We start from the raw sequence: 12,562 nt of genomic DNA, 5'->3' as shown, positions 1-12,562 counted from the left end.
AGTGAAAGTAATCTCACGACAGGAAGTGACGCTGGGGCCTCGGGGTGGCATCCTGGAAGCCTAGTCATGGACACAGTTGCCTGGCAGGTGTCCGTCATCTCAGATGTCGGGAGACTGGTTCTTTCCACTTCATATCTTGCAGGAGGTAATCAGCCACAGCATCTCCACCCTTCACACTCCACGCGTGTGTATGCTCACTACACACCCCTTAGGAAGAAAGGTTCTGACCTTGATGCCACTTTACCTCTGGTGGAGTGTAAGGAAGAGGCTGCTGGACACAGCAGCCTGAGCTCCTGTCGGGACTTCTGCTTTCCCTTCCCACCGGTGTCATCCCGCTGACCTTCCTGCAAGTGAGGCTTACTCAGCAAGACCAGACGAGCCCACGCACCTGGTCCCCTGAGACCCCAATAGCCCAGGATGGTGCAGGAAGATGGGGGAGGGGAGAACATTCTTAGGAACTAGGGCATCTGCCTTATACTGTGAGTCTGTCAGCTGACAAAAGACCAAAAGTGAGGCAGAGAGAAGGAAAACACCTTAGCACTGTTGATGGGGCACTAGGTGACCTCCGGGACACTGGGGCAAGATCCTGAAGCTCAAGGTTCGCAGTCCCTTCTGGAAGCGGTAGAAGCACCCCACCCCAGCTCGTGCAGCAGGAGCTACAGGGCAGGCAGTTGGCTGAGCCAGCGAGGCAGTCCAAGTACCAGTCATTTTTTATTGGATGTTAATTCTCCATTAGGATGTAAAAGGATTCAGGGGTGCCGGCAAAGGTGATGGTCAGGAATGCAGAGTGCGCCCTCTTCAGTGGTACTTGCGGAGCCGCTCGTGTTCTGGAGTCAGAAAGGCAAAATGGTAGAGAGTTCTTCACAGGTGTGGAGAAAGCACAGGGCGACAGGGAGGGCAGCGGGCCAAAACCGTGAAGCCCTCCTGAAAACTTTCAGGAGATGCCCCACAGCCTGCTTGTGGAATCAGGAGCTCATCTGGCCCCTGAAGGCATTCCCGCTCAGAAAAACCACCCACGCGCCCACCCTCAGGGCCAGCACTGCTCAGGATGCCCCAGGCTGGCAGGGAGCTGGACAATGGCGCACATTGTCCATGGAGCCCGGTCAGTGGCCACTGCTGACACTTCCTGGCCTCTCCAACAGATAAGACTCCTCTCAGATCTCAGGATGGGAGACGCCATGCTTTGCAAAGCCCACAGATAGCGGACTGCAGCCTGCAACCCACTGCCCTCTTCACACTGGCTGCTAGGAAGATGAAGCCAAACTTCCCACCAACCTGTGGCAGAGCCTGCAGTATCTGACAGAATGCTGCCTAAATGCTTTCACCTCACGTTCATCTTACTTTTCCTTTCTCTTTGCCACAGTTTTCTACCTTAAAACATACTATATTCTGGTAGGTCCCTCCAATTCTTCAGCTGTCTGTGGGGTGACTTCTAAATGAGACGGTGAACCAATCCCACCCTGTCAGGGGAGACCCCACCAGAGGCAAAGCAATCCAGAAGACACTCACTGAGCTCCTTATAAGAGCGGCAGTAGTTTAAAAACACGTAGGCCGCCAGCACCATCGAGAGCCCCGCGATGCTCCCTTTCTTCACGTTCACGTACTTGTTGTAATACCGATAGTAACCTGTGAACGGGGGAGGCCACGCCTCTGAGGACACATTCTAACGGGAGAGGGCAAAGCTGAGGACAGGCCTCAGTGCAGGAGCAAAGAGCATGCAAAAGACAGCAGAGGGTGGTCAGCATTAGAAAGGAAAACAGAATGAGCCCCCCCCCGCCCTGCCCCCCGGGGGGCTGGCGACCACACAGGTCCCATGACGTGATGACACAGGACTGATCTGCCTGGTCACGCACTGTGACCTGAAAGGCAGACCACTTCAAATGTCCATCCTGGAAGGCCGGGCTCGCAGGGAGGCGAGCATCGCAGACTAGCATCCCCTGTGCTTCTAGCTCATTTTCCTCTTAAGGCTTAATGACATTTCTTTAACACAGAGGCAGTGGTACACATTCCAGACAAGAGAAAACATATCCTTATCTGAAATATTTACAAGCCAGCCTTTCACAGGACCCATCAAATGCGGAAATTCGAGGCCTAACAATCTGATTCTGTCCTCTACATAACTTATAGGTCTAAAACTGGCCAAGTTAACTCAGGGCAAAAAAAAAGACCTGAAGACCCAGAGGCCTGCTCTTATTTACACATGCCCATAAGGCTCTGACCTCTTTGAAATGCTCCAGCGATGCCTGAAGGGGTGAAATCCCGCATCAGTATCCAGCTTGGCAACTCCCCTAGTTTGACTTCCAGGAGCTTCTTCTCCTTCAGTGGTACTGAAAAGGACAACACAAAAACACACCCAGTGAAAGGGTCTCCCGGGAAACACAAACAGCATCTGTCTGTGTCACATCAACCACTCAATAATGATGCATTCAGTAACATCACTAAACAGAGGCTGCACATAAGTAATACTACAGGTAAACATATCACACCAAATACATTATCTTAAGCTAGAGTCTATATATCGCAGAACAAGATCCTGAATAACAGCCTGCTAGGAATAACTATAAAGAGAGAACTAAGGGCCATGAAGAAGAGATAAAAGTGGAGGATGGATGCCTTTATTTTATGAGGAAGAGTGGGGAAAACTGACTCAGAGAAGCTGGCGAATCCTGAACAAAGGCAGAGAGCCTGCAGGCCGTGGGGGCACAACTCGACCTCAGGTCTGGTTCCCATGCTCCTGAAGCCAATCTGACTCCTACCTCAAGCATCCCACCTCAGACCACAGACGTCAAATGACTTAGTAAAAGCCATTCCCGAGGCCCCATGGGCCCCAGATCATTTCCCAATGAGAATCTGGACACAGGAAGGGCTCTTGTTTTAGGCCATACTGTATTCATATCTGGGCTTAAGAGTAAAACAGGAAAGTGGCCAGGGAGAGGCTGGCCCTGTGAATGCTCATAAAAGGAGGGAATGGCCTCTCCGCTGTCCTCTTCCCAGACGTCAACTTTAAAACATTGTTTGACAGGCGCACTCTTCAGAGCAAGGAGTCAAGGGCGCTGCTGCTTCTTAAAGATGACCAAGAGGAGCTGGATTTCACCATTCCAAGGTTTCTTCTCCATTTTCAGGATCTAAGGAAAGGCTTGGGCTCCTTAAGAACTAACCTTGAGAGTTCACTGGGGGAGAATCCCACCGTGAACTCTTATCAAGGGCAAGGGCCATCATCAGGCTTAATGGCACATTCACACAAACTATGAAAACATTCACATTATCTTGCATTCTCGTTCAGGGGCTGACAAGTGCCTTGGCACATCACGGGAGAAAAAAGCCAACCATTAATTTTTCTTCATATTCATGTCTCTGTGGTAATGGTTTAGTCACTCAGTTGTGTCTCTCTCTTTGCAACCCCATGGAGAGTAGCTCCAAGAGTTATGTATCTGTACTATGAAGAAAAGAGCATTTCTGTAACCAAAACCAAGAAATGTATAAACACAGAAACACACACACACACACACATTAGCCTTAAGGAGAGCCAAGTACAGCACCATCACAAAACTCCAAGAGACCATCAGATTCATCAGAGATGCATGTACACTCCCTCACTCCAAGAGTTTCTCTCTCTGCAGAACACAAAGGCCTTAGTCCTTGGCTGCATACTGGCTCTCCCCCAACACTCCTCTGCAGTGGCTGGTTCATACCAGTAGAGCGTGGTGATGAACAGAGCAGACTCTACCATCAAGTATCCTGGGTTTAGTGCCACTTTGAAGCTGTGTGCCCTCAGGCAAGTTACTGCCCTCTTTGTGCCTCAGTTTCCTCTTCTGTAAAATAAAGTAGAAATAGTACCTACCTTGCTACTAAGCTCCAGGTACTATGTAAATAGGAATTATTATTATCTGTCTCCCTGACTGACTGTGAGCTATCTGAAGGTGGGAGTTCCCCACACATAGTTCCTGGTCATGACAGAATTTCACTGAAGGTTAAGAAAGGACCACAGGTTCTTGGGAGGGCAGGTGACTACCTGACTTGATTTTATGACTTCAAAAAGCATACTGTCCATCTATACGGAGGGACACGGAGAGACACAAGTGTCTTCTGTGTGCTAAATCCAACCAGAGAGTGAAAGGTTTTGTTTTGCAGGTCACACAAGGTCTCTGTAACATAGTCTTAAAAAAAAAGAAAAAACAAAAAACAACTATTCATGCACACATGCCACACTGCAAGTCAGGCAAGATCTTAGTTCCCTGACCAGGAGTGGAACACAAACCCCACCCCTTCCCCACAGTGGCAGCACACAGCCTTAACCACTGGACCACCAGGGAAGTCCCTGAACAAATATTTTTTTAAAAACATAAAAACTATTCTTCGTTCACAGATCATACAAAAAATAGGCCACAGGAAATCCAGCCGAGTGGCCACTCTATCAACCCAGATCTCATCTATCACTCTTGGTACTCCCATCACTTTATCTGATACTGAATTCGTGGCTTTATGCTCTGGTGACAGATATCACCTAAAAGCTCATCAGTACATGAACTCCAATTCCTTCACCTGGGTAACACCGATGGGTCAGATGTGACATGACCTTACCCAAAGGTCACGCAGGGAAAGCTGGATGACAGCACTCAACAGTGGCCCAGGCAGTGTTCCGAGCACCTTACAAACTTCAGGTGTTTAACCCTTAGTTCACAGTGCTCTCCACAACTCTCTGCTACAATAAGAAACCAAGACTCAAGGTTTCCTTTTCACACGCTGTCCTGTTTACACAACACAACCACCCTGGATATATATTCTCATGCCCGTTCTTACAGATGAAAAAAAGCATCGTTATCATCTTTTTTGACCCCCCTTTACACGTCTCCAGGCTGAGATTTAAGAATATAGAAACTGAGGGAAGAGACAGACCCGTGAATCAGAATTCTGCCATTATCATGCAGTGTGACCACAGGCAAGCCATACCGCATCTCTGACCCGTTACTTTCCTCACCTTTAAAATGGGATCAAAAAATAAATAAATAAAATGGGATCAACGTTCCCGGCACTGACCTCCTGACAAGGTTACTGTGAGGATCCAGAGCTAAAATACGGTGGTTTCAGTATTTCTTAAAAAGTCAAAGTGGACAGTCTGGTAAGTGTAGAGATTATACACGCATATCATCGAAAAGGCTGATGGTCATACGGTCACTTGTGTGATTAAAAGCTCAGTTTACCACAAGACCCCAGAAGCCTAGGCTTGAATCCCAGCTCAGCCCACTCACCCCCAGTGACCTTGAATAGGTCACTTCACCTCTCTAAGCCTATTCCACACACTCAAGCGTCGACCCTTCCGTGGTGTCAGGCTCTGTCCCAGCATAGCTCCTCTGGGAACTGAATTTGAGCTTCCGCTTAACACTGAGGGCTCAGGTGCAAAGAAACTGCCAGAGCATGGATAAGAGTGCCATTCCTCAGCGAGGAGAGGAGGGTGGTCCGAGGCGCGCATTCCCAGGCCCCGAGGCGCGTCGCTGGGATGCCGTCGCCCTCCCCGCCGCAGCCGAGCGGCGCCCGCTCTGGGCAGCCAGGAGGCACCGCTGGGCGAGACGAGGAGGGTCGGGCGGCGCTGGACCCTGAACAGAGGGTCCGGCAGGCCTCAAGTGAGGGCGCGGCGAAGGTCCTGAGCGAAAGGGAGGCGGCTCCTGCACTCTGTCCCTCTCTTCCCTGTGCGACTCTGGTCACTGGGCCCCAAACCCCGACTCCTGGCTCCACCCGAGTAGCCCTAAATGGACCCGGAGACTCACCGACTGACGCCATCTTGGAGTCCTGGCTGTCCGCTCGGCCGGGCCGCGCAAGGACTGCTGGGTAGGGAGCATGCCCTCTGGGGACCAGAAGCAAAGGCTCACGGGAAGCAGGTCGAGACTGGGAGGAGGCTGGGCTTGCAAGTGCGCCATGAGTCGAAGGGCGAAGTAACGAAGGCAAAGCCCAGCGACCCCGCAGTGGGGAAGCCGGGCGGGAAGCGGGCGCTGGTGACGGGGTGGGAGTGGAAGTGATAAGGCTCACCTTGGGCTTCCAGCCCCAGGAGGAGATTGGAAAGGACCAAAAAAGGGGGGTTGGAGGAATAGGGGGGTTGGAAGAATAGGGGAAGAGCATCTTAGCTTTCTTGCTCTGTCGCCTTAAATTTGTTGTGAAGGATGACAGGGGCATATTAAGATCTTTGTCCCAACTGTGCTTGATGGGAGATTCAAGGAATCCCCGGTTACCAGGAAAAGTCGGTGTCCAGGCTTAGATTCCAAATACGTTTGATTACCTCATAGCTGAGTCGGTAAAGAATCTGCCTGCAATGAAGGAGACTCGGGTTTGAGTCCTGGGTCGGGAAGATCGCCTGGAGGAGAATCCCATGGACAGAGGAGCCTGGTGGGCTACAGTCCAAGTGGTCGCAAGAGTGGGACACGACTGAGTGACTTTCACTTTACTTAGGTTTGATTCCAGAGTAACTATGTGTCCACCCTCTGGGACTGCACCCTAAGGTCGGAAATAAGCAATACTCTCAGATCAGATCAGTTGCTCAGTCGTGTCCGACTCTTTGCAACCCCATGAATCGCAGCACGCCAGGTCTCCCTGTCCATCACCAACTCCTGGAATTCACCCAGACTCACGTCCATCGAGTCAGTGATACCATCCAGCCATCTCATCCTCTGTCGTCCCCTTCTCCTCTTGCCCCCAATCCCTCCCAGCATCAGAGTCTTTTCCAATGAGTCAACTCTTCTCATGAGGTGGCCAAAGTACTGGAGTTTCAGCTTTAGCATCATTCCTTCCAAAGAAATCCCAGGGCTGGTCTCCTTCAGAATGGACTGGTTGGATCTCCTTGCAGTCCAAGGGACTCTCAAGAGTCTTCTCCAACACCACAGTTCAAAAGCATCAATTCTTCGGCACTCAGCCTTCTTCACAGTCCAACCCTAGGGATACACAACTCCTTCTTTCTGCCCCTTCTCCAGGGGCAATGATGATGCCTCACCACCATCTTGTTCTTTCTGGAAAGGTGGCGATAACCCTTTCTGGTTAAGCAATTCTGACTTGGGCAAGATGCTTCAGTGGCCTGAATCCTAGTTTTCTTCTCTGTAAAATAGGGATATAATGCTTACCTGGCACCATTGTAGGATTTAAATTAAACAATGTGTGTCAAAATAAAAATAAGAACTGAGTGGATAGGAGGCATTGGACCAGGGAAATGATAGCTTCCTCAGGAAAGTGACTTGGGAGGAGTTGACTATCAAACTCATTTTTATCAGTCACTTATTCATTCACCAAATGTGTATTGCTATGTACTGAGCACTAGAGACACTGAAGTCAGACATGGAACTTCTCCCGTGGTCCAGTGGCTAAGACTTGGAGCTCCCAATGCAGGGGGCAGAGCACAGAAGATTTTAAGGATTTTAAAATATTCTTTATGCTGTTATAATGATGGATATATGCCATGATACACTTGTCCCAAACCCATAGAATATACATTGAGTGAACTCGAAGATAAACTGTGTACTTTAGGTGATCATGATGTGTTGGTGTAGATGCATTCTTCATAGAAAATGTAATAGTCTGCTGAGTGGTGTTGAGAATCAGGGACGCTATGCATGTAGGGTGGGCAGGAAGTATTTGAAAAATCTCTGTACTCCACTCTCAGTTTTGTTGCAAACCTAAAGCTGCTCTAAAAAATGGCTTTAAAAAGATGCATCACTCATAGCCTGTGCTCTGGGACAACCCAGAGGGATGGGGTGAGGAGGGAGGTGGGTGGGGTGTCCAGGATGGGGGGACACATGTACACCCCTGGCTGATTCATGTCAATGTATGGCAAAAAACACGATATTGTGAAGTAATTAGTCTTCAATTAAAATAATTAATTTAAAAAGGATGCATCAAGTGCCAGCCACAAGGTTATAGCTTGTAGCATCTCCCTAGAAAGAACTTGAGCTGCAACATAGAAGCCATGGTTTTCTTCCTGAGTTCAGTTCAGTTCAGTTCAGTCGCTCAGTCATGTCCGACTCTTTGCGACCCCATGAATCGCAGCACGCCAGGCTTCCCTGTCCATCACCAATTCCCGGAGTTCATTTTCTGGTACTTATTTTTTTTATACAACTTCACCTCCTTTGATCGTCATTACTCATTTTCACCCCATTCTTTGTTATGGAAGGAGTCTTTTGCATGTTTCTCCTCCAAAAATGATTTTTTTCTTCTTTGACTTCCATTAACATTCCATTAATATTGTAAAGACCTCTTGCAATTCATGGATGTATTTTGAACTAAATGCTAGTTCCAGTGTTCAGTTTTAATTGGTGTCTTCTCGTCTTGAGAGGTAAGTTCCTAAGAATAAACTAGAGTCCTGGAAAATTTCAAGTTCAAATTCTGGCACAGAACAGAATCACCCCTCACCCTATCCTACCATAGCCATTAGCCTTTGAGTCCATCTTACCATGTTTCCTTAACAGAAAAATCTTCACTTTCCACACCTCTAAACCTGGGGCTCTTTTCTAAGCCATGCCCTTAAGTTTTAATGATTCTTAGCCAACACTAAATCCAACAGACTGCCTCTCTGCGCCTGTGAAAACTGTCTCTAGACATTCATAAGACGTAGTTTCTCATTCTCTATTCTAATCTCCCTCTGTGACCTGCATTTCCTTCAGTCACAGTTATCTACAATACTGGATGGCTTTTTTTTTTTTCAACATGGCACAGTATCACTTGATATAAAATGATTGCATGAAACAATACACATTTGCAAAAACTATAGACACACAGAGAATGACTGTCACATTCAGGATGGCTTTAAAGCTGTCTTTTGTTCATTTAATCTCAAACATTATTCTCCAATTTTTCAGAAGTCTTCATTGGGACACCTTACTTTTCAGGAACACCAAGGCATCGGATACACACCTCATTTCTCAACCCTACACCTGAAGCCCCAGTCCCAGCCCGGCTTCCAGCACTCAGCAGCTCCCTCTGGTGGCCTCAGATGTATATGCACAGGAGCCCAGGATCTGCAGTTGTTACCACGACCTCAAGCCTGGTACTGAGCCAGGCTGGACCCGGGAGATGTGAGCGCCGAATGCAGCAGCCCCAGCCCTAGACAGAGATGGGGAACAAGGTGGAGGAGGGGACAGTGGGCGCAGGAAGCCCAAGACCTGAGTTTGTGCCTGTAAGATGAGTTGGGGCTTGGGGTAAGGGCAGATTCCTCAGCAGGGTCACCTTTACAGAGCTTCTGGAAGGGATCAGCAGAAGGCACAGAGCCAGAGACCCGTATCTCTGCGTCCAGACCCTCTCTGTTTAGTATCTGGCCTGCACCTGGGCTTTTATCGTTGTCCCCCCCAAATCTGCCCAGTCGGAGGTCATGGCTTCCAGAGCATCACAGTGGGAGTCTGGTCCCCATCTCCCATCTTGACATGGGTTGAAGGCCCTCCAGAACCGCCCCATCCTTGTCCCTGTCCCAGGCCCTGTTCTGCCACATCCTGCCCCTTGCAGCTTCTGCCTCAGTCCCCTGGTCCTGCCTGTTCTCTCTCCAGTCCTGTCATCTCTCACAGAACCAGGAGATGCCTCAGTTACCAGAGAAATTGCAGCAGCTCAGAGACAGCGACTTGCAACTATCATGTCTGGTCAAAGAGGGGAAACACCCCCAGGAAACCCAGGGTCCCCAGGGCCACGCTTCCTCCCAGCACTGGCTGATTTTGAGGGAGAACAGGGCACATGGTCGAGCCTGAGCAGGGAAGCCAAGCAGAAGCACTTCCTAGAGTCACCCTTAGGAGACCTGGGAGACTGCCTCTTCCATCTGCATCCAGGACCCTGACTCCACTGGCAGTTTCCATGGTGACAGTGAACAAGCCTCAGTGTGGTCCTGTCCCCCTACCTTCATCTGCACAAATGAGGTGACCCAGAATGACAACGGAGAGGCTCAAATGGGAGGGACTGGGACCTTGAGAAAGAGAACCCACGTGGGGGCAAGGCCCTTGGATGGGTGGCCTGGGGTTGCGGGCATTGAGACCTGGGGCTGTGCTGGGAGGTCTGAAGACCTGGGCACCAGCTCCTGGGGGAACCAGGAATTGGGCTCCAGAAAGTGCAGATGGAGCCCAGATGTACACATGGCACCCCACAGCAGAGCTGAGGCAAGTATCAGAGGCGTCATTCGCAGATGAAGCATCTCAGCCTCACAGGAGCAGTTCAGAGACTAATCCACTCAGGAGGGCAGGTTTTGTCTTGAAGAACATTGTCACCTTCTCAAGTTCCTCTAAACCCCTCTCCCCAAAGCAGTCTCATCAAGTGACTGAATTCTAGGAAGTTGCAAACAGTTCAAATTGGTCTCTGCAGATCCTCTCTTCAAAACCATTGAGTTTTGCACAGATGTAGAAAGAAATCTTAGGGTTACCAAAGGGGAAAGGAGGGAAGAGGAGTAAATTAGAAGTGTGGGATTAACAGATACACACTTATATATATAACAGATATACACGTAATTTTGTATCAACGACCTCTGTATAGCACAGGGAACTATATGCAATAGTTGTAATACCCAATACTGGAAAAGAACCTGGAAATATGTATCTGAATTACTTTGTTAAACACCTGAAACTAACACAATATTGTAAATCAACTACGGGTTAGTCGCTCAGTCGTGTCCAGCTCTTTGTGACCCCATGGACTGTAGCCAGCTCCTCTGTCCATGCGATTATCCAAGCAAGAATACTGGAGTGGGTTGCCCTTTCCTTCTCCAGGGGATCTTCCCAACCCAGGTATCGAATATGGGTCTCCTACATTGCAGGCAGACACTCTATGGTTTGAGCCACCAGAGAAGCCTGTAAATCAACTATACTTCAGTTTTTAAAAATGGGGGAATAAAAACCCGTTGAGTTTTGTAATTGGAAGTGAAGTCCAACGAAAGGGAGAAGTGAGATGAGAGTCTAAAGCAAGCTCTGCCAAGTGGCTAATAGGTTATCTCAATCTGTCGCCAGCTCTCTGATCCCATTCCTGTGGGTGCAATTAAAATAATCTTTTCTCTTGCTGTCCAACAACACGACCTGCCTGCCATTGAGTGCTCTGGGTCTCCCTCACCTGGGAGCTTCCTGCAGCTTCTCTATGAAGGTGAGGAACAGGGTGGACACAGCCAGCACAGAAGGGGCTCCCTGGGCCTAATCCAACACATGCACAGGACTACTGACATACCGTTTACTGATGTCTGCAGTTTTCTTTGAAGTGGATAAAAATAAGATGGGTTGGTGAATGGGGGATGGATGGATATGTGCTAAAGTTAAGTGCCTTTAAATATTAATGATAAATGTTTGCAGGATACAGGTATAAACTGTAAAATTCTTTCAGCCATCCATTAGATTTCAAATTTTTCATATTTAAATGCTGGGGAAAGCTTTATGAGGTCTTTCCTCCTTTCATGTTTTGCGGAGGTCCCCATGCAAAGGATGTGAATTCTCAAGGTAGCTGGACCTGGTGGGATGCTAAGACAATGGGAGGGGGGAGCCTGTTCAAAACAAGACCATAATTAACCATTACCCAGATTCCTTGAGGGATTGCCAGAAACCTCTCACCCTCAGTTCCTGGACAGGTGGAAGGAGGCCTCCCACAGCTCAGAAGGGAGCCACGGGGTGCAAGGAGCGTGGACCTCATCCCACGGACACACTGCTCTCCAAGTGTGCCTGGTAGGAGTACATGTTAATGTCACAGGTGGGACAACCATTGTGCTGGCAACTCCCCCATGAAGAAGTCGTTAGTAGGGACTCACATGCTCACTCATCTGCTTTGATGGAAAAGAAAATGCACTAAATGAGGCTGACTGCTCAGCATGCCTTCCCTTTTCTCCTCCTGCAGACCCTGAACCCGACGATGGTGGATGGTGCTCACTCGGCTCTGATCTGTTCCAAGTTTCTACCCACATCTTCCTCTCCGGCTGGTGCTCCAAGCAGTGAGCACCTGTCATGATTCCGCCTCCTCCAAGCATCCAGTACCTGCCCATCTGACCTCTTCCATCTCCCTGGTCAAAGAAGTCTGCAGATTTTTCGACACTGGAAACGACTTGCTATGACAAGTACCTGACATCTATCCCTTCTGAGGTTCTCTTTTGCGCTCCAGTGTCCTGCAAGTGGATCTCACTGCCCACGGTACTTTCACACTCTCATGTCTCTTTCCCTTGTCAGCCAGAGCTCCTGAAGCTGGTTGAGATTTCCCATAATCTTGTGAGGGTCACTGAGCTCCTGGTGTTCATCCTGGTGGTGGCATCCTGTTGCCACAATTCCGCCAGCATCGGAATAATAGTTTTTCCTTCCAAACCCAATGGCTTTTCTGTGTTTCTCTGCCTTTGTTTTTAGCTTCCCCAAGGGGTGAAGAAATGGGAGACCAGAGTCCATGACCGAGACTCCGAAGAGGAGCTGGTGCCCTAAGTGGTCACCTCGGTAGCGTCAGCTTTAAAAGGTGCCTGGAAGAAAGGGGCCAGCAGAAGGAGCAGGAGCTGAGGAGCCTCCTCTGGGCACCAAGACTGTGTCCAGTGCTGGCCCTGGCGACCAGGGCTTTATACCCACCCCACACCCCACGTCCGCCCGGCCAATCCCCGCTG

General features: G+C 49.3%; 1 protein-coding gene across 1 annotated transcript; it reads right to left on the bottom strand.

Moving 5' to 3' along the window:
* Window positions 1–698: 698 nt before the first annotated feature.
* On the bottom strand, window positions 699–5,789 carry ATP5MF (ATP synthase membrane subunit f). Its single transcript, NM_001113719.2, is given in 4 exon segments — window positions 699–827; window positions 1,510–1,626; window positions 2,220–2,327; window positions 5,766–5,789. Coding segments are annotated over 4 exon segments (267 nt in total). The 5' UTR covers window positions 5,779–5,789; the 3' UTR covers window positions 699–798.
* Between the last annotated feature and the right edge of the window lie 6,773 nt (window positions 5,790–12,562).

Source organism: Bos taurus, chromosome 25 (genome assembly GCF_002263795.3).
Source record: "Bos taurus isolate L1 Dominette 01449 registration number 42190680 breed Hereford chromosome 25, ARS-UCD2.0, whole genome shotgun sequence".
Classification (NCBI taxonomy): Eukaryota; Metazoa; Chordata; class Mammalia; order Artiodactyla; family Bovidae; genus Bos; species Bos taurus.
The sequence above is the reverse complement of the archived record's forward strand: the minus strand, read 5'-3'. Positions and strand labels throughout refer to the sequence as shown.